The 24,766-nt window shown below is 47.0% G+C and overlaps 4 protein-coding genes across 4 annotated transcripts in view; 2 read left to right on the top strand and 2 right to left on the bottom strand.

The window, feature by feature from the left end:
- The first annotated feature begins 417 nt into the window (after positions 1 to 417).
- Positions 418 to 1,474, top strand: nms (neuromedin S). Its single transcript, XM_085920772.1, has 7 exons — positions 418 to 478; positions 611 to 657; positions 740 to 787; positions 859 to 888; positions 990 to 1,043; positions 1,128 to 1,202; positions 1,442 to 1,474. The coding sequence occupies exons 1-7, from the start codon at positions 418 to 420 to the stop codon at positions 1,472 to 1,474; spliced, it is 348 nt and encodes a 115-aa protein (XP_085776898.1).
- Positions 1,466 to 8,274, bottom strand: pdcl3 (phosducin-like 3). Its single transcript, XM_085920463.1, has 9 exons — positions 8,174 to 8,274; positions 5,576 to 5,799; positions 5,122 to 5,309; positions 3,231 to 3,294; positions 2,912 to 3,032; positions 2,639 to 2,729; positions 2,372 to 2,515; positions 2,038 to 2,246; positions 1,466 to 1,954 (listed from the first exon to the last, which is right to left on the bottom strand). The coding sequence occupies exons 4-9, from the start codon at positions 3,234 to 3,236 to the stop codon at positions 1,809 to 1,811; spliced, it is 717 nt and encodes a 238-aa protein (XP_085776589.1). The 5' UTR covers positions 3,237 to 3,294; positions 5,122 to 5,309; positions 5,576 to 5,799; positions 8,174 to 8,274; the 3' UTR covers positions 1,466 to 1,808.
- tbc1d8 (TBC1 domain family member 8) lies at positions 3,852 to 11,004 on the top strand. Its single transcript, XM_085920454.1, has 20 exons — positions 3,852 to 4,384; positions 5,205 to 5,315; positions 5,398 to 5,516; positions 5,587 to 5,815; positions 5,896 to 6,136; positions 6,227 to 6,434; positions 6,504 to 6,701; positions 6,778 to 6,927; positions 7,010 to 7,160; positions 7,301 to 7,515; positions 7,589 to 7,706; positions 7,783 to 8,068; positions 8,183 to 8,324; positions 9,123 to 9,221; positions 9,284 to 9,352; positions 9,475 to 9,733; positions 9,926 to 9,991; positions 10,061 to 10,147; positions 10,228 to 10,352; positions 10,433 to 11,004. The coding sequence occupies exons 1-20, from the start codon at positions 4,258 to 4,260 to the stop codon at positions 10,769 to 10,771; spliced, it is 3,339 nt and encodes a 1,112-aa protein (XP_085776580.1). The 5' UTR covers positions 3,852 to 4,257; the 3' UTR covers positions 10,772 to 11,004.
- A 161-nt stretch (positions 11,005 to 11,165) lies between these two features.
- neb (nebulin) overlaps positions 11,166 to 24,766 on the bottom strand; it is a 42,566-nt gene continuing 28,965 nt past the window's right edge. Inside the window, exons 105-141 of the mRNA XM_085920453.1 lie at positions 24,633 to 24,737; positions 24,451 to 24,555; positions 24,248 to 24,352; positions 23,602 to 23,706; positions 22,913 to 23,014; positions 22,731 to 22,838; positions 22,559 to 22,663; positions 22,370 to 22,474; positions 22,183 to 22,287; positions 21,943 to 22,047; positions 21,763 to 21,873; positions 21,580 to 21,690; positions 21,390 to 21,494; positions 21,206 to 21,310; positions 20,421 to 20,534; positions 20,237 to 20,341; positions 19,697 to 19,801; positions 19,464 to 19,568; positions 19,032 to 19,142; positions 18,370 to 18,480; positions 18,002 to 18,115; positions 17,824 to 17,928; positions 17,663 to 17,767; positions 17,371 to 17,475; positions 16,653 to 16,745; positions 16,008 to 16,100; positions 15,384 to 15,476; positions 14,794 to 14,886; positions 14,194 to 14,286; positions 13,678 to 13,770; positions 13,273 to 13,365; positions 12,808 to 12,915; positions 12,550 to 12,736; positions 12,362 to 12,454; positions 12,006 to 12,170; positions 11,837 to 11,940; positions 11,166 to 11,766 (exon numbers count right to left, since the gene is read on the bottom strand). Coding sequence (XP_085776579.1) covers positions 11,593 to 11,766; positions 11,837 to 11,940; positions 12,006 to 12,170; positions 12,362 to 12,454; positions 12,550 to 12,736; positions 12,808 to 12,915; positions 13,273 to 13,365; positions 13,678 to 13,770; positions 14,194 to 14,286; positions 14,794 to 14,886; positions 15,384 to 15,476; positions 16,008 to 16,100; positions 16,653 to 16,745; positions 17,371 to 17,475; positions 17,663 to 17,767; positions 17,824 to 17,928; positions 18,002 to 18,115; positions 18,370 to 18,480; positions 19,032 to 19,142; positions 19,464 to 19,568; positions 19,697 to 19,801; positions 20,237 to 20,341; positions 20,421 to 20,534; positions 21,206 to 21,310; positions 21,390 to 21,494; positions 21,580 to 21,690; positions 21,763 to 21,873; positions 21,943 to 22,047; positions 22,183 to 22,287; positions 22,370 to 22,474; positions 22,559 to 22,663; positions 22,731 to 22,838; positions 22,913 to 23,014; positions 23,602 to 23,706; positions 24,248 to 24,352; positions 24,451 to 24,555; positions 24,633 to 24,737 — 4,044 coding nt within the window. The 3' untranslated portion in view covers positions 11,166 to 11,592. The remainder of the gene's footprint in view (positions 11,767 to 11,836; positions 11,941 to 12,005; positions 12,171 to 12,361; positions 12,455 to 12,549; positions 12,737 to 12,807; positions 12,916 to 13,272; positions 13,366 to 13,677; positions 13,771 to 14,193; positions 14,287 to 14,793; positions 14,887 to 15,383; positions 15,477 to 16,007; positions 16,101 to 16,652; positions 16,746 to 17,370; positions 17,476 to 17,662; positions 17,768 to 17,823; positions 17,929 to 18,001; positions 18,116 to 18,369; positions 18,481 to 19,031; positions 19,143 to 19,463; positions 19,569 to 19,696; positions 19,802 to 20,236; positions 20,342 to 20,420; positions 20,535 to 21,205; positions 21,311 to 21,389; positions 21,495 to 21,579; positions 21,691 to 21,762; positions 21,874 to 21,942; positions 22,048 to 22,182; positions 22,288 to 22,369; positions 22,475 to 22,558; positions 22,664 to 22,730; positions 22,839 to 22,912; positions 23,015 to 23,601; positions 23,707 to 24,247; positions 24,353 to 24,450; positions 24,556 to 24,632; positions 24,738 to 24,766) is intronic.

The raw sequence follows: 24,766 nt of genomic DNA, 5'->3' as shown, positions 1-24,766 counted from the left end.
ACACCGGATCTGACCTGCACCCGGGGGGTTGTCGGCCATTTTGGTTTTCTGGGATTTTGTAGAGACATTGTGAACGTTATGTTTACGAGAGCGACGTGAATTTCTCGCGTGTGTGATTTGTGCGATCGCCATGGGTGACGCGCACACTTTTTTTTACCTGTTGTGACGTCAATCCGGATCAAATGTCGTCAGTGGATCATCTTAATTTCCCAGAAAGAGGCGTGGCCGCTCATCTCGTCATCATAGAGGGAAGATCACGGAGTATCTAAAGGGAGGAGGAGGAGGAGGACACACACACACGCACACACACACACACATTCGAGAGCGAGAGAACCCAGAGGAGATCGCAGCCATCAGACGGAGAAGTTTGGAAAAGCAAAAGGAAGGGACGGAAAGAAGGACTTTTCGCTTGGCGACATGAATGTTCCACACGTGACACTTTTTTGTTTGTTTTGTTGCGGATGCTGGCAATCCACAGGTAAGTTTCTATTTTGGGGCTTTGAAGAAGAAGAAGAGTCAGCTGCTCAAAGTTGGCTTTCATTTTGCAGTCAAGATTCCAATTTTGGTTTGAATGTGGTAACGTGTGTTTTTTTTTTTTTTTTTTATTCAGACGCTAGTCGTTTCCAGAGATTGGAAGATGGACTTCTGTTCAGAACGGTGATAATTGGACGATATATTGACCTTGTCTTATTTTTGCTTTGTGGTTCTGACATGAAATTGACTTGCGGTTGGGTTGTAGGTTCGAGAAGACGAACCCCCTCAACTATCGTGGCGAGACGACAACGAGGTTGGTCGGACGCGTTGGCTAATGTGTGTTTGCAACTTCAACAAAATAATATGAATGGCTTTTGTTCACAGCAACAGCAAGCGCAGAATCTTTTCAAAAGGGTAGGTTCTTCCATTTTGATACCCTGCTGTGTTTTTTTTGCTGAGACTAACTGGCTGTAGGCACTGAATAAAAAAAATAATAAAAATCTTCTCTTCCCCAGTTCCTGTTTCATTATTCAAAAGCAAGAACCTCTGCTGACTCGGAGGAGAACATGGTGAGTGGACCGGACTGGTCCCCAAAATTAGAATGTGCGATGATTGTAATTATCGATGGTAATCGGTGGCATTTTCTCCCGCAGTCCGACTCTGTTCACCCTCTGATGCGACTTTCGCCCAAACTATCTCAGCGGAGGAAGAAGACGGTGGTGCTTCTGGTAAGACCAAATGTCTACTTAGCACTTTGGTTTACAAACTAACCTTGTCGTTCTCTTGCTTTTACCTTACGCAGAATATTTGAGAGCGGTCGGCGCGACATTATGTTTGACAAAACAAAGGCCAAAAAAAAAAACAAAGGTGAACGGTCATCTGCGGATGTCAGAGTGCGGACGCGGTGTTCCGGGTGAAATGACAGCACGCTTGATGCTTGTGAACGTGACTCAGACGTGTTGTTCAGGTGTTGCACATTAAATACTCGCACTATGATTGACTTTGGCTTTTATTTCAACGCAAAGGCTTATTACATGCAGGATTGTTTCCCTGGCTCATTTCAAATTGATGACAAGTTGAACAACCTGCCAATGTCTTTTCTTTAATTACACGAGACTTATCGCTGCCTGGAAAGGCTACTTAAAAATATTGGCACTATTGAAATGTATTGATAAAAAAAAAAAAGTTTCTGTTAAGTCAATATAGGTAAAAAGATAGAGTTGTTCAACGTCGATTTGACTGAGCACATGATCGTTAAAGCGGCCGGCAAGACGATTTAAATAATGGTATGAAATGTGTTAATTTAAAAAAAAAAAGGGTGGGCAGCGGAGGTGTCAATCTTCGTCCGAGTCGTCGCTGTGGTTACGCGTGGGGAGCGAGCACCTGATGGAGGACATCATCTCATCGCGGATCTGCTTGTGGGGGTTCTCCTCCAGATCCGTCTTGACGGCGCCGCATTCGGACAGCCTCCACTCGAGCTCTGAAAGCAAACGCACAGCAAGCGATGCAACGATGAACTATAAGAAATAGAAGAAGGAACAAAAGGTGCCTCCGCATACTGACCTTCTACCGTGAGGTTCATGCCGCCGAAGACTAGTGGCCCTATAAACTGTGCCTTCATGTTGCCCTCGCAGTAGACAAAGATGGTGGGCAGGTTTCTGTCGGGGTAGTTGGCGATGCAGGTGGTGGAGATGGACTTGAGGAATTTTGTCTGAGGGAACTTGCGGGCCAGCACGTTCAGGTGCTGGTTGATCAGGGCGCATAGGGGGATGCTGGGCAAAAACAAACAACTATGCGATTAGCATTTCGTGTTGGACAGTGTCGACATTTTTCTTTTGAAATTAAAAACGAATTAAGTGGGGATACAAAAAGACTTGACGACTCCAGCCCAACTTACCCCTGCTTGTAAAGATGCAGCACCACCCAGATGCCTTCTCCCGCCTTATTCACCTCTTCGACATAATCCTGACCAGAGATTTCTGTCAGTTCCCCAAATATGTTCTTCATCTGTGAGGACTTCCACTCAGCCAGACGCTTTTGTCTATACGCACGCGCACACATACACAAAACAACATAATAATCTAATAACATTGGTAAATAGACTTTGAATTGATGCATTGTGACTCGTTCGCATTGACATTGTAAGAATTTGGGATGGCCTCACCTGTACATTTCAATGGCGGCTTCATCGTCCTCTTCAAATTCGTCTTCATTCTCCTCCAGCTCCTCCAGCGTCATGTTTTCGTATGTTTTCACTGCGCACACCAGAAGACAGGTCAAATCATCATCAAAATAAAAATTCCAAAAATGATATATTTGTAACCTGCCGCCACCTGCAGGCTGCAATAAGTAGTGCAGATTTAAATCATGTCTACCCTCAAGTATTTTCTCCTCTAAAATGAGTTGATACGGGATTCTTCCGAACCAAATTCTTTACCGACAGACTGCTGCTGGAGAGCCAACTCTTCTTCCTCCTCGTCATCCTTCGGGACTTCTTTCGGTGGAAGTATCCCTTTCTTCCTCAAAATGTCATTCCACTCGGTGTCCTCGTTGGGGTCCTGTGAGACGAACAATTACTACATTTCGACCCCATAAGTGCCAAAGGACGCCGATGGAGTTGTTGACAAGAAAACACACAGTATTGCTCAAGCAACACGTGAAACTAAACTTGAGAAAACGCTCCACGTGACAACTACTACTAGTTCACTCGTTCAATTTACAACAACGCCTTAAAGAGCAAACTTAAATGTTCTAACCTGCATTTTGGCACACTGAAGTTTTCTTAAATAGTCACACCACTCCTCTTGGCATGACCGGAAACTGAAAGAGACGATAAAAAATTCCGGTCAGAAACAAAACACGCAATTTTTTCTTAGAGTGTCAACATTCCTTATCATACGACTTAAATGAAACCTAAATAATACGTGTTTTTCCCGAACACACTTTTCATCTGTTTACCATTGGTTGGAAAGTTTAAATAAGTGTTCACATTTGTAGTTAAATAAAATAAACCTTCAGGGGACAATAATAAACGTGGTACCAATTTCCGCTTTAGCCTAAACACGTCCATATAAGGAATGGCAGCCTGCCATTCCATTTGTGGCTGCTGAAAACGTCATTGAACATGTGCCACAAGCTTCATCCTATATATATATACACAGTACACTTAATATTATATATGTCACAAGATAAACACAATGACGCTTTATGCTGAATTATTAAGAATGTTATTTACATATAATATTAAAATAAGAATCTTTTAATCCCCCCAAAACAAACACAGTGAACATTGTAATGATGCGTTTGTGCGCTTGGGCATGTGACACTCGAAAATCCAATCAGAGGACAGCAAATATTCCTTTGCGGAAGTACAGTGAGAGCGGCTCAAATGGGGAAGTAGGGAAAGTACAATCACAAGCGCTCAACCTCACCCTCTTTCGACAAGCTATATTGTCCTGACTATCCCTGACGTGGATACAATTTGAAATGCTGTAAACGCAAGGGTACGGATTGTTTTTTTTAAATAACGTCATTCATAAATTATTCAGACGACGGCGCTTTTTGATGAGGGAGGACGGAGTGACACATCTTGCCCGAGAACATAAGAAACAATCTTGGATCGGCGTGTCCAGCTGTTGAGTCCCGACTTGAGTCAGTCTGACGTCAGTGTCCGAAGTTCGAACCCCGCGTGGCAAGCAATGAAGCAAGCCGCTTATTCGCCGCTGTAGTCCGGCGGGGTGGACTTCCCAGTCCTCCCCTCCGGTGATCCCACCCTGCTGAGAAATGTGGCTGAACCCGGAGGAAGTGGCTCTGAAAAACGTGCTGAAGCTGTGGCTCACCGAACGGAGCAACGACTTCTTCCTGCTGCAGAGAAGGAGAGGCCGCGGGGAACCCGCCGGGAAAATCAGCGGTCGGTAGAAGCCGAGATACCGGGGCGAGGAGGTTGAGCGAGGAGGGAGTTTGGGTTCGACGCGCTCTTCAAAACAAAAATCCTGCACTTGAAAATTTCCCCCCCAAAAAAATATGAAGAAGTCGAATTGAATCAAATTTCAATGCTTCTTTTAAAGGGCTGCAAACTTGGCGTATGAGTGACCCGATGAGTCAAATTTCAACCGTGCTTCTCGTAATTATTGCCCGACTGTCACTTCAAGACGATAATTAACCATTTGCGCATTTCCCTCAACTCACTTTTATCGATCAAGCACCTTAAATCATGCTCACTCACATTGGCTGCTTATTAGAAGCGACCTCATGCTCACCTGTGTTAACACTGCAGCTCTGCTTATCCTAAGACTTTAACGTCAAAGTTTTTCTCACTGTTGTAAATCTTGGACAGTTGGTCATATTTTGACATCACAATAGAGAAGAGCTCACTCACTTGTTTTTTTTTTTTTTTTCTCTCCATGATTTACACTTGATGGGTGGCCACTGGCTGGGTCAGGGAAAACATTCTGGAATGTTTCCCTTCCCTCAGAAGCCCTTTTGTGCATGTTGCCAGGCTACGGCGTCACGCCTTCAAGCGGCTCAACTTGGACAGTTAAAATGACTGCAGAGTCTAAAACAACAAGATCACATTTTTTTTCTCCATGCGAGTGCTTTAAAGATGAACAAAATTTAGCACAACAAAAAAAAAGTGAAAGCACTTACCGCTTGTATACACCCGACGAACATTAGTAACACCGTGGAATCTTAAGCGTACGTATGGTCAAAAGGTGTTGTGTTGTATGCAGGCCTCCTGGTGGGGGCGCTAGACACGGTGCTGGACTCCAATGCCAGGGTGACACCCTTCCGAATCCTCCTCCAGATCCCGGGCTCGCAGATTAGTTGGATCATCGCTAGTGGTAAATCCAAAAAACACATATTGATGATTTGGTTGTGTCCGCGTCTTATGTTTTTTTTTTTTGTTCGTTGCCGTCTTTGCAGGAGCCACCATGGAGGAAGTGAACAAGCACTGGGATTGGCTGGCACACAACCTGCTGCACTCGCTGTCCGTCTTTGAGAACAAAGAGGACGGAGCCAGTTTCGTCAGAGGAAAAGTCAAGGTGGGAGACACAACGCAGGTCAACCACTAATCTAGAGTCCAAAGAAAAAAGTCACATACGTGTGTCACAGGGCCTGATCGCTGAGGAGTCGCGCGGTCGCCAAGCTGCCCAGGAGGACGACCCGGAGAAGTTTCGCGAGGCTCTGCTGAAGTTCGAGCGCCACTTTAGACTGCCGTCGTCGGAGAAACTGGTCACCTTCTACTCGTGCTGCACGTGGAAGGGGCGGGTGCCGCGCCAGGGCCTGCTCTACCTCAGCATCAACCACTTGGCCTTCTACTCATTCCTGCTAGGAAAAGAAGGTACCCATGATCTGATTTTTTTTTTTTTTTATATAATCAAAGCCATCTTATGTTTTGTTTCCCGTGGCCTCCTTTCTCAGTCAAGTTTGTCATTCCCTGGGCGGAGGTGATTCGGCTGGAGCGGGTCTCCGGCGGATTCATGACAGAGGGCATCCGGGTGAGCACCAGGCAACGGCAGCGGGACTTCTCCATGTTCCTCAACCTGGACGAGGCTTTCGGGGTGGTGGGGCAGCTGGCCGACATCGCCCTGCGTCGTTTGCTGGACAGCGAAGGCCTGGAGCTGGACCGGGTGCTGCAGCAGCCGGCTCGCATCACCAAAAGGTCAGACTTTGCTCATTTGATCAATTCTTCTTCAAGCTGCTCCACATGACATGGCTTCTTGAGACTTTTCTCACGTCGACCCCCATTCAGGGTTCTGGAGGAGCAGGCGTTGCGAGAGTACGTTCTGGCCCTGTTCCGCCTCCCCCGCAGCGAGAGGCTCCACGAGGTGGCGTCGTGCGCCGTGTGGACGCCGCACGCCCGCTGCCACACGCCCGGCACGCTCTACACCACCGACAACTACTTGGGCTTCTCCAGCCGAGAGGAGGGCCAATGCATCCTCCTCATACCCCTCACGGAGGTGAAGATTTCAGATGGCCCGTCATGGGAATGGATAGCCGGCCGCTAAGTCACGCTGACGTGCCGCCAGGTGATGTCGGTGGAGAAGGCGGAGAGCACGTGCACGCTTCCCAACCCGGTGATTGTGAGCGTGCGCTCCAAGAAGGCCTTCCAACTCATCGAGCTGCAGGAACGCGACGACCTGGTGGAGAGCTTGGACTGCAGGCTGCGCTCGCTGCACCTCGAGCAGTCGGCCTTTCGCACCAGCCGGCGCGCCAAGAGGACCTCGGTACACTCTTTCAATCATTATTTGGCAACATTTCGAGTTGAGGCAGGGAAACTTATGTTGGTTGTTCCTGCATCAGAGCTGCCACAATCCTTATTACACCTTCTACTACGACACGGCGTGCTCGGATGAAGAGGAGATGGAGGAGCAGGTGCTTCGGAATACCGTCAATAGCGAAGCTCTCATGACTGCCTTCCATCACAACACTCCAGGAAGTAACAACAACGAGGTAAGCGAAAGCAGCACAAATGTCGCCATCGCAACACGTCTTCTAGCCAATTGATGTCGTACCTTTTCACGGGTTGGCTCAGCACGCGGAGGTGCTGAAAGAGAAGATGTGGGAGGAACACTTTGCCGAGTTTGGCCGCGGCGTCCACATGTTTCGCACCGACAAGCTCCAGCGGCTGATTGCTCTGGGCATACCCGAGTCGCTACGAGGCGAGCTCTGGATGACGCTGTCGGGTAAGAGGCGCAACGACAGATGCTAAAATGCTAGCGATGCTAACGCATCGCATGAAAAGTGCTCAGGCAGATTGGTGAGGCTTTCACATCTCGCCAATTTCAAATGTTAACATGCCAATGCGTTTATTTTGAACCCGCAGACACCACCTCCGATCTGGATTCGGACCCGGGCTACTACGCGGCTTTGGTGCAGACATCCATGGGTCAGAGCAGCCTGACCACCGACGAGATCGAGCGGGATCTCCACCGCTCCCTACCGGATCATCCGGCCTTCCAGAACCCCACCGGCATCGCGGCGCTCCGCCGCGTACTCACCGCCTACGCCCACCGTAACCCGAAGATCGGCTACTGTCAAGTATGACGTGTTACTTTCTGTCCGTAATTGTTGTCAGCAGTTGCTTTGCTAACATATAGCCTTCTGATGCTAGTCAATGAACATCCTGGCATCCGTGCTGCTCCTCTACGCCAAAGAAGAAGAAGCTTTCTGGCTGTTGGTGGCCGTTTGTGAGCGGATGCTTCCCGACTACTTCAACAGGCGGGTCATCGGTAAGCGACTTTGGATGTAACATTAGCATTAGCGCTGGAAAATGACTGCATTGTTGGCCCATTTTCCACTGCGCAGGTGCTCAGGTGGACCAGTCGGTGTTCGAGCAGCTCATCAGCGAGCGTCTCCCTGATCTGGCTGATCATTTTCCGGACCTTTCCACATTGTCGTCGGTGTCTCTGTCCTGGTTCCTGACCATCTTTGTTAGCGTGCTGCCCTTCCAAAGCGCTGTGTGCGTAGTGGACTGGTTCTTCTTCCACGGGATCAAGGCCATCTTTCAGCTGGCTCTGGCCGTGTTGGAGGCCAACGCTGCCAGCCTCTGCGGCCGTGTGGATGATGGACAAGCACTTATGGTCCTTGCAAGGTACTTCCGAGGATTGATACTTTGTAGGTCAAACCGTACGAATCGTGACCATGATGGACGTCATCATCTTAGCATCAATGGGTTACATTAATGTCACCTACTGACCTGTTGCAGTTTTCTGGAGCACGTTGGAAGTGACCAGTCGTCCCCTGGTGAGTTCTCTCAACCCCCTGCAAATGGTAGCGGCAACAACATGACGGATGCTCCCGCTGTGGGCCAAGTTAACATAACACAGCTCATCACTGACGCCTATGAAGTGAGTCACCAGCAGCTAACGAGGGAGCGAGAATACAGATACAATTATGTTGTCATACATTTCGCCAGAAGTTATATAAAATGACTGTGCATCATGTATGCTGTTCTCTTTTTGGGGTTTGCTAATATATTGCACCAACAATGTTGACAACCTGCTCAAGAAGCCCAGTCCACTTGAAACAGATTAAAAAAATATTTTATGCATCTGGTGTAGTTTTTAAAACGCATTTTTAAATAAGTTAGTGTGTTACCTAGCATCTGGGCAGCGGTTTTTTTTAATTAACATTTTTAATGTAGTCAAATTTGGTCTCATCTCACCCGAGTGCACGCACAAAATTCGTGAACTGCGAAGGACTCGCGAGATCTCGTGGAAGTCATCAAAAAGCATGGGCGCTAATTTGTGTTAGCAACTTTAGCTCAGTCCGTCGAGGGACAACGGGGCCCCAAAATGTCACCGAGCGACAACACACGCCTCCCCCAAATCACCTAACAAAGTATTCATAAACATAACGCGACCCATTTGCTGTAATATTGAATTGTATTACTTTAATCGTTGCGACTATTGGGAGAGAGAACGGCGTAGTTGTCTTACCTTGGGCAAATGCAGAGCGAGCGGAGCGCACCCGCGCACGTAGTGACGTCACAGAGGCACGCGCACTAACGCGCGTCACAAATGGCCAGGTATAGTCATTTAAAAAAAAAAAAAAATATGGATGGAGCTTTCATCCACCTAATATCTGAATAGTTTTTTTTTTTTTCCTCTCAAAATAAAATTCTATAAATGTGTGTTCTGGGTCAGAGGTTCGGGGATTTGACGGTGAGGAAGATCGAGAGACTTCGCTGTCGACACCGAATTCAAGTTCTGCAGGCACACGAGGACACAACCAAAGAAAACGCTGTGAGGAATGATGAAAATCTTCACGCTAATGGGAATACACATTCACACGCGTGTTTTCCCAGTTAAGAGTGGTGACGCCAGATGTTTCCATCTCTGCGGAAAACCTGGCTGACATTTATGACCTCTTCAAGGTAAATTCTTTAAAAGTGTTTTTTTCATGCAAAAAAAAAGTACCATTCTTATAATTGGACTATTTATTTTTCTACCTAAGAAAGAAATGATTAAAGATTGAATCGATATTGTTTCTACCCAGACGGAACATTTCATCAGCCTATACTGGGGCGACATCAGCGCGGTGGCTGCGGCCGAGGCGGCTTCGTGGCGGCGCGGGGTCTCGTACCTGGAGCGTCAGTACCGACTGGACCTGCCCCAGTTCAAGAGCCTGTACGGGCTGCTGGCCCCTTGGCCGGCGGGGGGTTGCCACGCCGACACTCTGGCCCACCGCACCTTCACTTTATTGGACTCGGACAGACAAAATCTGCTCTCGTTCAGGGACTTTGCCCTCTGGCTTGGTGAGTAGGGTGTGAGGACTTTTGCTTGATCGACTCTTATCTCAACTCATTCAATCCCAGGTTGTCAAAATAGTTCTTTTTTCTCAGCCACATTTTTCTGGAAAATATTTCGATTAAAAATGAAATATTTCATCTAAAATATGAACATTTGATATGTATAACAGAATCTCCCGTTCCTATTTGTTGTGTCAGACACTTTGTACTTGGGCGAACTGAGCGACAAGGTGAAGCTACTTTACCGTCTTCACTTACCACCCGGTGAGTCTCGACCGCGGCGTTGAAATTCAACGCCATAGTCGTCGTTGACGTCACTTTTGCCTTCCCCAGCTCTGACGGACAGCGAGGAGCGCTCGTCCGAGATGAAGATTCCTTCTGTGTCGTCCGATAGACCTCTCCGCGTGGGCGTGGCTTCCGGTAGGGACGGAGCTGCAGATGAGGACTTGATTTTTTTTTTCACTCGCTTTACCGAGTTGTTTTTCTTTTGGCTGCTAAAGAAAAGGATGATGGGAAAGAGGAGGCCAAGGACTACCAGGAGCAGCTGAAGAAGATGCTGCGGGATTTAGTCATGGCCAAAGAGAAGGAGAAGGATGTCCAGCAACCGCTCCCCCTCATGAAGCAGGTACACTTTCATATTTCATTCTTCTGGATAGAAGAAAAGGATGGCAAACAATATGATGGATCTGCATCTTGTCTTGTCAGCACGAGTTCATCCAGTTTTGTAAGACGCTGTGCAGCCTCTTCCACGGTGACCCCGAGGAGAACGAGCTCTTCCAGGCCATCGCCAAAGTGACGAGCCTGGTCTTGCAAATTGGCGAGGCCACCGCCAGGCCCCCGGGACCCAACCGGGACCTTTCGGGGCCGCCAGACAGTGAGTGGACCATCAGCCTGGCCCAGATTCTGGCATCTCTGCTGACTGAGCAAACGCTGGTCAACTTCTTGGAGAGGGCCTGCGATCTGACGAGCCGCATCGCCTCCGCCAAGGAGAAGCAGTACCAGCAGAGGGCGCCGCTGCTCGCCCTGCAGCACGCCCAACGCTAAGATCGTTCTGGTCCGAACTAGTAGACTGAGTGCAACTAACCGGACACGCCTTCCGTTTATTTCACTGTGAGTTAATTCCGATGTTTTTCTACACAAATATTTTCTAACTTGCGTTTAATGCATGCACTTTTTCACTTTTTTTTTTCAATCTAGAGCCAAAATGTGCAAAACCTTTTATCATGAAAGCAAAACACTGGATTTGTCTTTTGAAATAAAATTTAATCTGCAGACAACTAGGAGTCTCTTTTTTTTTTATCTTGTTAAATACTTTTGTAATCTTCTCTTGTAACATTTTTTTCAAATGCTCTAAATAAACCTGCAGTACTTTATTCTCGAGAAATATTTTTTTTGATCTTCAAAAATGACCCTGGAATGAAAAGAAACCAAGACAGGGTGAGTACTGCAGGAACTTGGTTTTAATAGCTACTGGTGAAGGATTACACTTTGCCATCAAAAACAAAAACACACACTGAACTAGTACTTGTACTTTTCTCCTAGTACTTAGTGTACTAGTTAGTGGTCAGGGTTCAGTTAATGGAGGGAGTCATTTCTCTTACAACTCAAGAGTGCTTTCATTAGGTGCGCGAGTGACATCGTTAAACATATAGGAAGTAGTCTTAGCCGATTGTTTCGCTCACTCCGCACATCACCGACAAGATATATTATTTGTTTGTTTTTGATTTATACACAGTAATGTGTCAGGCTGTACGGGAGAGAGAAGGTAGGTCATTTCGAAACGAGTCCGATCGAATTTTAGGATTCACAGGCAACGCAAACTGACAAACGGGCGACAAACTCCACAAACATACATTTTTTTCCGTTTAAATGGCCTCCACGTAGTTGGCAGGCAGCATACCGGTCTTGCCGGTGCGCTGCACGGTACCGTACATCCAGCCCTCGTCGATGGACTGCACGTTGACGATGACGTCGCTGTCCTTGAAGGAAACCTCGTCGCTGTCGGCCGCCAGGTAGTCGTACATGGCGCGCACCGTTTTCTGCAAACGGGTAAACGTGTTAGAGATGGCCTTTTCGGAAGATGTAAAGGCAAAGTCGAGTGTCGGGTACCCCGGTGGTCGAGGGGTGTGAGGGGACGGAAGAGACGGTGGTCTGCTGGGTGGCCACGGACGAAGATCTCTGCTGCAGTTCCACGGTCTTGGTTTGGTGGTAACCTGCAAAGAAACAAGATAAATTCCCCCGAATCACCGGGCAAACGTTTTTTTCATTGAAGCTTCACCCATAGAAGTGACGTATCCAGGGGTGGTGACATATCCGTTGCTGTAGAGGGACAAGTGATGCTCGGGGTCGTGGGAAATCTCGGATTTCTCGTCAACCACGCCGCTCATGGCGCTCAGGGCGCTGGTGGAGCGGGAGTGCTCCTTACTGCGGCGATGGGCTTGGACTAAGGAGGAAGGATAGAATTAGAGACACCGAAGAGGTACATTCCTTATCGGCCACTAGTTCAAAAAGGTATCTGATCGGAAAATGCTTTTATTATCAGGAAGGTCCTCTATGCCAACCATTTGGTTTATTCCATTCCACAGCCACTGGAGTTAACATGCGGTGAATCTAGATCTCCGTTCCACAATTTACCAGACATCAGGTGCAGACTCCTGGATTGGATGTTGTCCTCAGCCGGATCATAGTCAAACACGGAACCAGGATTGGTACGCCACACTCGCAGATCTGAAGAGGTAGCGAAATCAAGGGCCGACTTTCGAGTAACCAAGTTGGAAAATCATTTGAACAAACTAAACCCGTAAGTCACGGGTAATTCTTACCCGTGGTGGTCTCCTGGTCGTGCTCCACGGCGCGTCTCCTTTCCATCTCGACCACGCGCCTTTGGATGCCACGGTAGGTGATGTCGCTAAAGTCCTGGGTGTTCTTCTTCACACGCTCCGTTATCAGGTCGGTGATGGTAGGCGTGAAGCTGCCCTTGGTCTTCTCAAAGGCCTCGTGGTAGCGCACCTGAAGCGCAGATCAGGTTCAGATCTAGGTTCTCAAGTCACGACTCCACTCAGACTTAGTTTTGGACTTACTCCAGATATGATGCGCTGGGTTTCCCTGACACGTCTCATCTCCGGGGTGTCCAGAACGAAGGCGGCCTTGCCCTGGACCTGCTTGCGGAAGCTGTCGGAATACAGCACCTGTCGGGGGGGGAAAAAAAAAGCAGGGACACCCGGTGAGGCCAATTTTGATTAGCATAGCCACTAGCACAGTCGACCAGAGATGTTAGGAGGGGTATGAGACAAAAGAATCAACACATTTAAAGGGGCCATGATACAACCCAGAAAGTTCAGCTGCTGGACATTAGCTTTAGCTATGTTGGTCAGAAAAGTTGTCAAACAATTGTGGGTTTACTGCAATTGACAACAAAGAAGCAAATCCTACACACTGGACCTGGATTTGACCAGGACGACGTTTGTTAGACAAAAGGGGTTAGAGTTGCGTAGCCAACAGAGAAGAAGAACAACACAGAAGTCGGCTGTGATTCTCAAAAGTACCGAGCTAATGTTCTCTTGGTTCCGTTTGACTCGCTCCATCTCCGGCGTGAACACCACGGGGGTTCCCTTGGCCGAGCTGTCCTTATACAACACCTGAAATGTGGCAAAAGAGGGGGGGGGGGGGATGGTGGTCAGACAGAAAACAAAACAAAACAAGACAACAGAAAAGCTTCCAGACAATTTGGATGGTTCGCCAAACAGCAGAAAGCAGAAAACTGATCCGATAGAGCAGGGGTGAGCAAATGATTGCCCATATTCAAGCTACAATGAAATAGCTCTTGCTCACCCCTTTTATGGATTAGCGAGTTCAAGAGGTGAATACGGTTCAGGTAGTTCAAGCAAGGGTGTGATTAGATTGGCACTAATGTCTACTCTTGTTAGGAGGAAACACGCTTTTTCCACTACCGAGCTGATGTGCCTCTGGGTCTGTTTGACCCGCTTCACTTCTGGCAGGTCGGAAATGGCCGTGCCGCGATCCAGGGAGTCCCTGTATTTGATCTAATCCAAGAAGGTAGAGAAGAGGAATCAGTCAAAAAGACAAACAAGGTTATGAAAAAAAAAGACAACAATCACAGCCCAAAAAAAAAAAAAAGAACTACACAACAATAAATAAATAAAATCACCCCGTAAGGAGTCTTTTCATTTAATATACCCAAGAAGATAAAGAGCAAGCAAGAAAATACTTTTCTAGAAAAGACAGCAAAGCACAGCACCAATAAGACGTTAAGCTTCTTTTTTTTTTTTTTTTTTAAATCCTGTGAAATGAAGACGCTTGTTAGCCCACTGGGGTTATAATGTCAGGTAACACTTTAGGTCAGACTGGAGAGAGAGAGAGAGTTGTTACGATGGTTTTTAAGAGGAGTGAAATGAGCCAGGGAGGTGGGGGGGGGGGGGAAGGAAGGTTCACGCTTTCCCGGGTACCGTGCTAATATTTTGCTGATTGCGTCTAACGCGCTCCATCTCTGGCGTCTCCGACACAGATGTGCCTCGTCCCACGTCTTCCTTGTATTGCAGCTTTGGAACGAGACAAAAAAAGTCAAACGTGATGATGGTGAGACTCCAGGTAGTCTAGAAGGGTTAGAACCCGACCGACACCGGGATTTCAGGGTACAAACCCGCCTTGGTCATCTCTTAATTTAAAGTTAAAGTTGCGTGGTGGGTGTCGAAGTTTCTGACTGGAAAGTTAGAGAGTTAAAAAAAAGATTAGCTTGTGACATCGGTTTTACACGTCAGCCCATATCTCTGATGACCAGACAGGTATTTTATTTATAGTATCGGTCGGGATCTTGCTGAAAAACTTCAAGCAGGCGGATTATTTGTGGGATTATGAAAGGGATTATATTTTGGAGAAGACAGATGCAAATAACAGACAACATCAGTCAAGGGTGGATGATGACGGAAGACTTTTAGTTAGGATGGAAAATGTGAAGTGCTGCACTTTTGAGTTGGGAAAGGTCAGAAGATTGTAGGGGGGGGTGAAGGAAGGAAGAGGAGGGGGACTGAAGGAGAGCTTTCCTCTACCGAGCTGATATTCTTCTGGGTTTCTCGGACCCTCTTCACCTCGGGGAGGTCCGGTATGGCCGTGGCTTGACTCAGAGAATCCTTGTACTGAATCTGCCCGTTGCAAAATGTTACACATAGTCAAAGACAGATCTCACAAACATGTCCAACCATTAGTGTCAACTTCAATACAGGAAGCTGGAATTTGTCAGGTTGATGATTTCATGTTTAGATCTGATGGATCGGAAAAACATGATTTCAATTGTTATGCGAAAAAAAATAAAAAAATCTGCCAAAACTGTGAAACATGGACAGAAATATTGGGTAAGACCCAATCTCTGGTAGACTCCAATACTGCCATTCATCTTCTTGGTATTATAAGTAGTTAGGACTTCAGAAGGACTGATACTGAGATTTGGGCCAGTGTAGCCACACAATATCAGCAAATGTTAAGTCCATTCCAAACAGCAGTCAAGAGAAAGGAGTGATGGGACAAGAATCACGGTTAGGATGGAAGATGTGAAGTATTGGACTTCGGAGTTGGGAAAGTAAGAGGATTGCGAGGGATTGTGAAGGAGGGGGGGGGGGGGTCATAAGACGGAATCCTCTACCGAGCTGATATTCTTCTGGGTTTCTCGGACCCGCTTCACCTCGGGAAGATCTGGTATGGCCGTACCTTGACTCAGAGAATCCTTGTATTGTATCTGCCCGTTGCAAAAATGTTACACAAAGTCAGTCAGACAGAGCTCACAAACATGTCCAACCATTAACTCGCTAAATTAGTGTTAACGGCAAGGCAATACTGGAAAGCTGGAATTTGTCAGGTTGATGATTTCATGTTTAGATCTGATCAATTGGGAAAACAGGACTTCAATTGTTATGCAAAAAAAAAAAAAAATTCTGCCAAAACTGTGAAACATGGACAGAAATATTGGGTCCATAAAGACCCAATCTCCGGTAGGCTTCATCTTCTTGGTATTACATTTTAGGATGAGACAAAACATCAACTCAAAGTAGTTAGGACTTCAGAAGGACTGATGCGGAGATTTGGGCCAGTAAATGTTAAGTCAAACAGCAGTTAAGAGAAGAGTGATGAGACCAGAATCGGAGTTAGAATGGAAGATGTGAAGTATTGGACTTCGGAGTTGGGAAGGTAAAAGGATTGTGAGGGATCGTGATGATTGGACGGCAGGGAAAGGGGACGGGGGTCATAAAAAGACGGGGTCATCCACTACCGAGCTGATATTCTTCTGGGTTTCTCGGACCCGCTTCACCTCGGGAAGATCTGGTATGGCCGTACCTTGACTCAGAGAATCCTTGTACTGTATCTGCCCGGTACAAAAGTCAAAGAGAACCCTCACCAAGATGTCACTCACGACGTTAGGGTTCGTTTTCAACACAAGGAGTTGATTATTCCGGATTTAGATTGGATTAATCGTTACCACAGGGGAAAGTCTTGGAAGCGATTGACTTGTGTGAACCAGTTTGGAATCATTTCATCCGGAAAAATGCGTATCTTCTCCGACCAGGATCCACCGGCACACTCATCTAGTATCTGCTCTCAATGTCTCGTTTTCGTTTAAACCACTAAAGTCTTAGACCTTAGATCTTCAACCAAGTCCTCTTCGAACCCGAACGAACAACTGGTTTCCACAAGTTAACCAAAGTATTTGGGGAATGGGGGACAGGATGCGGTTCCAGGAACCAATTAAGGGAATTCCAGGGACCAATGACCAAACAGTTAATGGAAGACAACCAAGTTTAGGAAATCCCGAGTTTAGGGGGTTCTGGATTAAGATGAAAGTTAAGGGAATCATAACGTTGTTTATTTGGAGGGAAAGATGGAGGGATGGCTCAATGGAGAACTGGAGGTGGAATACCGTGCTAATGTTCTTCTGGTTTTGTTTAACTCTCTCCATCTCTGGGGTTTCGGACAAAGCCGTTCCGCCTCCCACATCCTCTTTGTACTGAATCTTTTTGGGTGGATGGATGAGAAGCCAAAGAAGCAGCAATAAATGGTCTGCTCCTTTTGTTCGGAGCAGAATACAACAGCAGATTTGACAGCTCCAAGCATGTGTTGCCAGTTTCGTAGGACTTACCTTACAGATGCTTCTGTAAAAAACAACAAATACATGTGCAGAGGTCCCTTGACTTACGGATTTTTCAAGTTAAGAGCTGTGGCTTGGTGGATTTTTTTTTTTTTTTTAGCTTTGTGTTGCAAAATTTCAGTTATGAGCATTTCTAATTTATATTCTCAAACATGTTTCTTCAGGTCAATGCAATATTATTCAGTCTTAGTTGCATTTCGAGCTTGCATTTTAGCTCATTTCAAAGAAAAACAAAGGATTTGAGTTCCAAGCTTGGACAAATGAAACTTGTAAGTCGAGGTACCACCGTATAAACACCATCACCACACGTCAACAATAGCTAAGGGTTAGCGGCGTTGCAATGGCTAACACAATGATGTCATTATTTTTGAAAAAAAGAAAACGATATGGATGGATGAATGACAGATTAAGGTCTGGTTAAAGATGATGAACCAAGAAGAAAAAAAGGTGTTAAGAGTCGGTGTTAAATGATATATCGTGGAGTAGATACCAAGCTGAAATTCTTTGTATTTTCTTTAACGCGAAGAATTTCAGGGGTGATTACAGCAGACCCTTTGCCCTTTATGATGTGTTTTAGGTCAGTCTGGTACTGAAGCTACGGGAAGAAAACACACAATTAAAAGGAAAAAAAGAAAAGACTTAACATTCAAACTCTTACGTCTCATATAAATAACAAGTATTTATATCGATTAGATAGAAAATGCGGCCATAGCTCGCAGACCCTCGAGGGTCCCCCGCCCCACAGTTTGAGAACCGTGACGACAAAGCGCCGTTGTACTTACAGTGCTGAAGTTCTTCTGGTTCTCACGGACTCTCTGCATCTCAGGGGTGTCCAGAACTGGGACATAGTGGGACATGGTCTTCTCCGCCTCTTCTTTGTACTTGATCTGTCGGGACAAACGCGTTCAGGGACCTGAGACCGGGATCTGGCGGACCATCCCACCTGGCTGATGATGTTCTTCATCTGCTGAGCGTGGATAATGTCCGGAGTGTCGATGACGGTGGTGTAGCTGGCTCGGTCCATCTCGGCCGTGTGCTTGTACTTGACCTGACGGACGCAAAAGTCGAAGCAACCGTTCGCACGAACCCGTCCGCGTTCATCTCGATTGAGCGATTCTGACCTGACTGAGGATGTCGGTGGCGTTCCTGGCCCGCATGAAGTCCGGGGTGTCGGTGGCCAAGGCCAGCAATCCCTTGCCCTTGATCTCTTGCTCCAGCGACTTCCTGTATTCTTTCTGCAAAGTAGAACAAATGCGCCTTGCTCAAAGCTAGCCAGAGAGTTTCTCGACACACTGAGCGTGGGGGGCGACAAAAGCAGAATTTATCTCTCAAGCTGAAATTTCAAAAGCGTGGACTACAGAGAAGGTAAGAGAAGAGGATGGCTCAAATGTTAGTGATGTCATCGAGCAGGACTTTGCCTCTTATTTTTAGTGCTGCAGTCAAAGCGTTGTTAAGACGCCGGCCGGCCGGTCAGTCAGTCGGGTCGTACCTCGCACAGGATATGAGTGGCATTCCTTGCTCGCAAAAGCTCGGGAGTTTCCTCCAGTACAGTTAGCCCTTTACCCTTCACGCCCTCCTCTAGATCCCTCCTGTACTCTTTCTACAGGACGGAAGAAGAACAGAGAGACTGCAGAAGGCAGGCCAGGCAAAACAAAAAAAAAGACAAGTCCAGCGCAAAGTCAGCGGGCATCCCCCCCCCCACACACACTCTTCGCCCGTGATGATTAGCCAAAACATTCGATTTGGAAGGGGGACACCGGTGACTTTGGCAAAATTCCTGAAAAGCAACAATGGATCAGACAGCAATGGAAAAACAAAAAACAACAACTTCAATCCACCGTGCATGCGGCTGCAAAGTGAAAGTGGTTGCGGTGGAGATTGTGATGTCACATGCAAGTGGAACCGACACGGACACACCAACCAAAACATTTGACAGCGCGCCGCTGACACTTCAAATATCTTTACGTTGAAATGACCCAAGCAAGGAAACACCTTTAGTGCTAAGTCATTAGCATTTTGTGTTTAGTGTGAAGAATGTAGGTTCATTCACAAAATGGTGATGAGAGGAAAAACGGGGTGAGGGGTGTGGTCATGAGCTAGTACGATTACAGGGGAAGGGTGGGGGTCGAGGGTCACGGGTCCTTTGGTTACCTCACTGGCTATTTTGGTAGCATGTCTGACATGTATCATGGCGGGCGTGACTTCCATGCCCGAGAGGTTCTTGCCCCTCATGGTCTCCTCAAAATCCTTCCTATAGTCTTTCTAGTGGCCGCAAACATAAAACAGGAACACACATACACACGTCACACACAAGACGGCTTGTGCGTGTGTGCGGGTACCATCCGATTACGGGGAAATCGAATGTCGTGTTTGGTCAAATTAACCGGTAGAGCACTGCCGGTTCTTTCGGACAATTAATGAAAAAAAAATAATCGACTGATTAAATTACAAAATAAAAAAGAATATTGACTAAATTTCGGATGATCTATTGATTGAAAAACTCGATGTTTATGTCGATTAGATTGAAATTTATACTGTGGAATAGAAAGACAGATGACATAAAAGACCTTCAAGCACGCTTACCTGGCTCTGCATGTGCTGCGCCTCCTTGGCCGTCACGTATGTTGGCGTCTCAAAGTCCAGCATGGCCTTGCCCCTCTCCTTCTCGTACTTCTCCTTGTACTTCACCTGCTCACACCGATATTTCTATCACTTTACTTGGAGAAGGAAACTTTATGTGACATTGGGAGGAAGTCACTGAGTACAAATATTTTTACCAGCTGAGGTTTTTGGGTTTTTCACTTGGTGGGACTTACGATGCTCTGCAGTTCCGAAGCCTCCTTGTGATGGAGCTGCTCGAGTGTGTCGGGAATCACGTGGTAGTGACCCCTACTCTTCTCAAACTTCCTCTTGTAGCAGTACTATGACGCAACGCCCGGTCAATAAGCAGCAAGAACAGGAATTCTACGACTACGGACCGTTCGGTCGAAGCGTGAGCGGGTTCTTAGTGGTGTCAAATGAAAGTGCTCACACCAATTAAAATGGATTATTATTTTTTTGAAATTTACATGATTTGAGTTAAATTACATTATTGCCCCAAAATATCAATAAATAAATTAATATTCTTTTTTTTCTGTTAATTAGATGGGTAAAAATGCTGGTTAAAAAAATAATAATCTGATGTTTTGAGTTAGATTTTGATTTTTAAAAATGCAGGTTAAAAAAAAAAGCGAGGTGGAGGATGAGAGGAATATGGATCACTACCAGATGAAGTCATAGACTTAAAAGCATGGATGGATGGAGCTGCTACAGAGAGCTTCCCATCAGCGCGATCTAATGGCTTAGCCATGTCTTACGTCACTGGAGAGCCTGCTGGTGCTCAGGCCGTGCTGCATGGACAGAGACTCGGCCATGTCGGTCACAGGCTTGTGGAGCTTCTTCAGGTCCTTTTTGTACTTCACCTGCAACAAAAAGTCACACGGTTTCCCACCACCGAAAGGCTCCCCCATCTCGGAATGTGGTTGCCACGGCGACGCCGACCTCGCTAGCCAGCGTGTGGGCGTCCTTGTAGGTCTTGTAGACCGTACTCTCCTTCAGGTCATACTTTGGTCTCATTCCCTTCATTTCCTTGTCAAACTTCTCCTTGTACTTCAGCTAGTGAGGGAGGTCAAAACAGAAAACCAAATGTCAACATTATGGCCGATAAAGTCACATTCTTTGACTTTAAGGACGAAACGTGAACACAAATGAATCTCATATATAAGAAATGCTGCATATATATGGAAGCGAAATATGAGACCATAAAGTAAACACGCAGTCCTCAAACACGCCATTATGGTCTTTATTGGACACGTCTCTGGAGGAAACGATTTTCCAATAAATTGTGATTAAAGATTTCCTTTTCCTTTCGTATTCAACGTCAGCTGTTGATCTTTGACACACGTTAGGGGCGTTAGCAGCTAGCGCGGCGTTAACCTCCTTACATCGCTGGTCACCACACTCATTTTCTTAATGTGGCGCATCTGCGGGGTGTCGTAGGAGGCCATCCCGTGGGGGGAAGGCTTGGCCTAAGCCCGAGCGTAGCCGGATGGTTTGCGGTATGAGGCGACAAGGACGATGAAGAAACAGGAAGACAACATGGAGGGTGGAGACAACATGAACATCTGCTCTGATGGATACAATGACAATGAAGCGTGGACGGAGAAGGACACAAGCTCCCAGAGTTGGCAGTATGGATTGAAAGACGTACGAGTAAAATGTTTGACTGGCCGAACGGTGAAGGACTGTGGGCGAGCAGGCCCTCCGTCAGTTTGGGTTCTTCCTACCTGGCTGTTGAGCTTGCAGACTTCTGTGGCCAGCTTGATATCCGGCCGGTAGTTGAGAGAACCTCCGCGGCTGGCCTCTTCACGGGCCTTGTTGCGGTAGCCGATCTGACGAGACAGTGAACCGTTGGAGGTGTCAGATAAAATAATCAAATGAATAATCATGAGATGGATGTCGGCCCATTACATCGCTGACGAGTTTGGCCGTCTGTGTGGCCTTCTTGATGTCTGGTCGATCCGCCACAGATTTAGTGTAGTGAAGGTTGGCTTTGGCGGTCTTCTTGTAGTCCAGCTAAAACAGCGACATTTGTGCCGAGAGAGCGAGTCAGTGAACCGCTCTTAAGAAGCACAAAGCAAATCTAAAAAAAATGTCTCACATTGCTCTGTTTCTTGGCGACGTCCATGGCGTGCTGGATGTCGGGCGGTACGCACATGTTGTTGTATATGGACTTGCCTTTCTCCTTCTCGAACTTGGCTTTGTACACGTTCTGTAAAACAGAAGTCAAGTTGAGCCGAGGCTTTGAGAGGTGGCAAAAAAAAAAACTGAGAGGAGATGATACCTTGCTGACGAGTTGGTTGATCTGTTTGCTGTGGGTGGTTTCGCGGGTCTGGGGCATGATGGTGAAGGAACCGGACTGCATTAGCTTTTTGCTGGCCGCCTTGTACTTGCTCTGCGGAAAGACAGGCGTGAAGGACCGGACCATCCGCCGCTAGAGTTGAGGGGGGGGCGGGGGACTTACCACGGACGACAGGTTGCGCACCGCCTGGGAGTGGAGGATCTGGGGTGTGTCCGCCACGGGCAGATAGTGGCCCCTTGCCTTCTCATACTTCATTTTGTATTTGAGCTGCAAAAAAAGAAAATGTCCTCCAATTGCAGTGGTGCAAAAGATGTTCACTTGAAACTGAAGACTTGGAAAACAGGATTGGATCTTCCGCATGCCACATTTGAAGGTTGTGACAGTTGGATGGACGTCCCTCACCTCACTGGTGATTTGCGTGTTCTTCTGTGCCAGGAGGGTAAGCTTGTCGTCCACCACGGGTATGACGCATCCCTTCATGTTCTCCCTGTCGTACTTGTACTCGTACTGTTAAAAAACAAGGCGGGTTAGCTTCGCGGCGTAGGGCGAGGGTTCCAAAATATGTCGGCAAAAATAAAAAAAAACTCACGTCGCTCTGCTGCACTGAATTCTTGGCGGCGTTGACAAAGTCTGGCCTCTCCGGGGTCCACATCCACTTGAACTTGGTGGCTTCGTATTTCTTCTTGTAATCCAACTAGAACAGGAAAAAATATATATCATTTGCTGGATTTTAGTGGTGGAGCCAAAAAGTTGATCCATCCCTGGAACCAGCACTCACATTGGTAATGTTCCTGTAAGCCTCCTTAGCGGCTCGGATGGAGTGAGCTTCGGGGTCGATGTTGATATGGGCCTTGTTCCTCTCGTAGAGCTCTTTGTACTTCATCTGTAAACGAATGGCGGCGTTTTATTTCTGACATTTCTTCCTATTTGAAGCGCTCTGGGCCACTCACGACGCTGGTCATGTCCTTGACTTTCTTCATGAGGTTTTGGTGCGGCGTGTCGTAAGGTAGCGTGTAGCCCTTGGCCTTGTTCTTATTGTACTCCATCTTGTAAACGATCTGCGGCCAAGCAGGTGGAAACATTTCAGAAAGAATAAACAATCAAACGTTGAGTACCTATAAGTAGAACTCACGTCACCAATCTTCTTGCCGCGTTGGCTCGTTTCATACTCTGGAGTTTCCAGGATGGAGGTGAACCTGTCCTTGACACGCTCGTATTGTTCCCTGTAACGCCACTGAAGAAGCGCGAGACGGAACGAGTCACCACAGTGGAGCACATGGACCGGCAGTCAAGCGTGCCACGTGCAAAGTCAAGACAAACAGTGCTTTACATCTAGTAATGATAGCAAACGTCGTACGTGAAGTTAGTTGGTGCTTTTTAGAAAACATGCATGGGGTGTTATTTAGCATTGATGACCGCTTGCAATGTCTTCAGATTCTTCCCATGTTTTTTTTTAAGGAAGGCTGAGAAGCTGCTGGAACCAGAGGTGGGGGACCCGGGTCACATGACTTGACTCGAGTCTTTAGGACTTTTATACGTTGTGACTGAGCAAGATGGGATGAGTTGATGGATGCCTTGCTCGACACAACATTGACTTATGACTTGCACCTATTTTCCCACCTCCGGCTGTAACTACATATCAGAAGCACGGCATGAAGATGAATGGTAGATGGTAAGATAAGCATGTGATGCGCTACACAGCTGATGGGATGAAGCGGCAGGAATGAATGAGCTTGAGATTCCGTCCGTTGGATGGACAGGGATGAGCGGTTTATGGCGCAGCTACTCGCTAAGTAGCTAGCTAGCTAGCTAGCCGTTTACCTTACTGCCCATATAAGACTGGTCAAGGGCAAGGAGGATGTCTGGTCGGTGAAGCTCATTGCAGCCGCTCTTGTGGAGTTCCTTTGCTTTGTATTTATACTTTTTCTGTCAGTAAACACACATCATGCAACAGTTACAAAACACATCGAGGTGGTAGTGACACCGAGGGAGGGGTCAGAATCTCACGACCTGATCTGGGAATACAAGTAAGTTTGTAAGAACGACTCAAGACCCGTTACGGACAAAAAAGGTGGACCGTCAGATCCATGCGGGAACAACCACCAGCAGGTCTACGGACGACCTCATGCCCTCTGGAGGTTTTTTTGGTAGTGGACGATGCAGGCTGGTCTCAATGGTCCAAGACCATTACCTGGCTCATGTTCTTGCTCTCTTTGGCCAGCTGGAAACTAGGATCATCTGTGGTTATGGTGAACTGATTCCTGGATGTCTCGTAAGTAATTTTGTAGGCCCGCTGCTCAGAACGTCAGAAGGAAGTTAAAGACAAGTGTCCGGGAAACCAAACGGTGCGACCGAAACAACCGAGGTTTGAAAGAGCGCTTGTAAAAACATCGGATACGATCATACCTTCGAGATGAAGGTACAGTTACATTGGATAGAGGAACCAGAAAGCCTAGAGACCACTTACTTCATTGACAAGGCTGGTGGCGTGCCTGGCCGTGTGGAAGAAGGGCGAGTCCGAGGTGTACGTGAAATCATCTCTGATCTTCTTGAAGGAGCCCTTGTATTGTATCTGGATCACAAGTAGAAACAACACAAGATTATTATGAACGATGAATTATTTCAGGTATCACTTGAGGAGCAGTAAGCTAAGAAGTTCAAACAACTCACCTCACTGTACAAGGTCTTGTTCTTCTCAGCCCGCAACAGCTCGGGCGTGTCCCACACAAAGCAGCCGATTCCCCTCAACCAGTCCAGGTCCTCCTTGTATTTGACCTAAAAATCCCAACGCGCCAGTTTACAGCCAGTATGGTCGCTTCCGTTTCATCGGAAAAATCTCGAGAGGCTCTCACCGTGCTGACGTTGTCGTTGACGATCCTGTTGAAGAAGAACTCGGGACGATCCGGGATGGACTTCCACGTTCCTCTTGAACTAAGGTAATTCTCTCTGTACTTGACCTGAAGCACAAATGGCATTGATTTAACAT

Source organism: Syngnathus leptorhynchus, chromosome 9 (genome assembly GCF_054491065.1).
Source record: "Syngnathus leptorhynchus isolate UIUO chromosome 9, UIUO_Slep, whole genome shotgun sequence".
NCBI classification, from domain to species: Eukaryota; Metazoa; Chordata; class Actinopteri; order Syngnathiformes; family Syngnathidae; genus Syngnathus; species Syngnathus leptorhynchus.
Note: the sequence above shows the minus strand (reverse complement) of the source record. Positions and strands in the feature narration are given on the sequence as shown.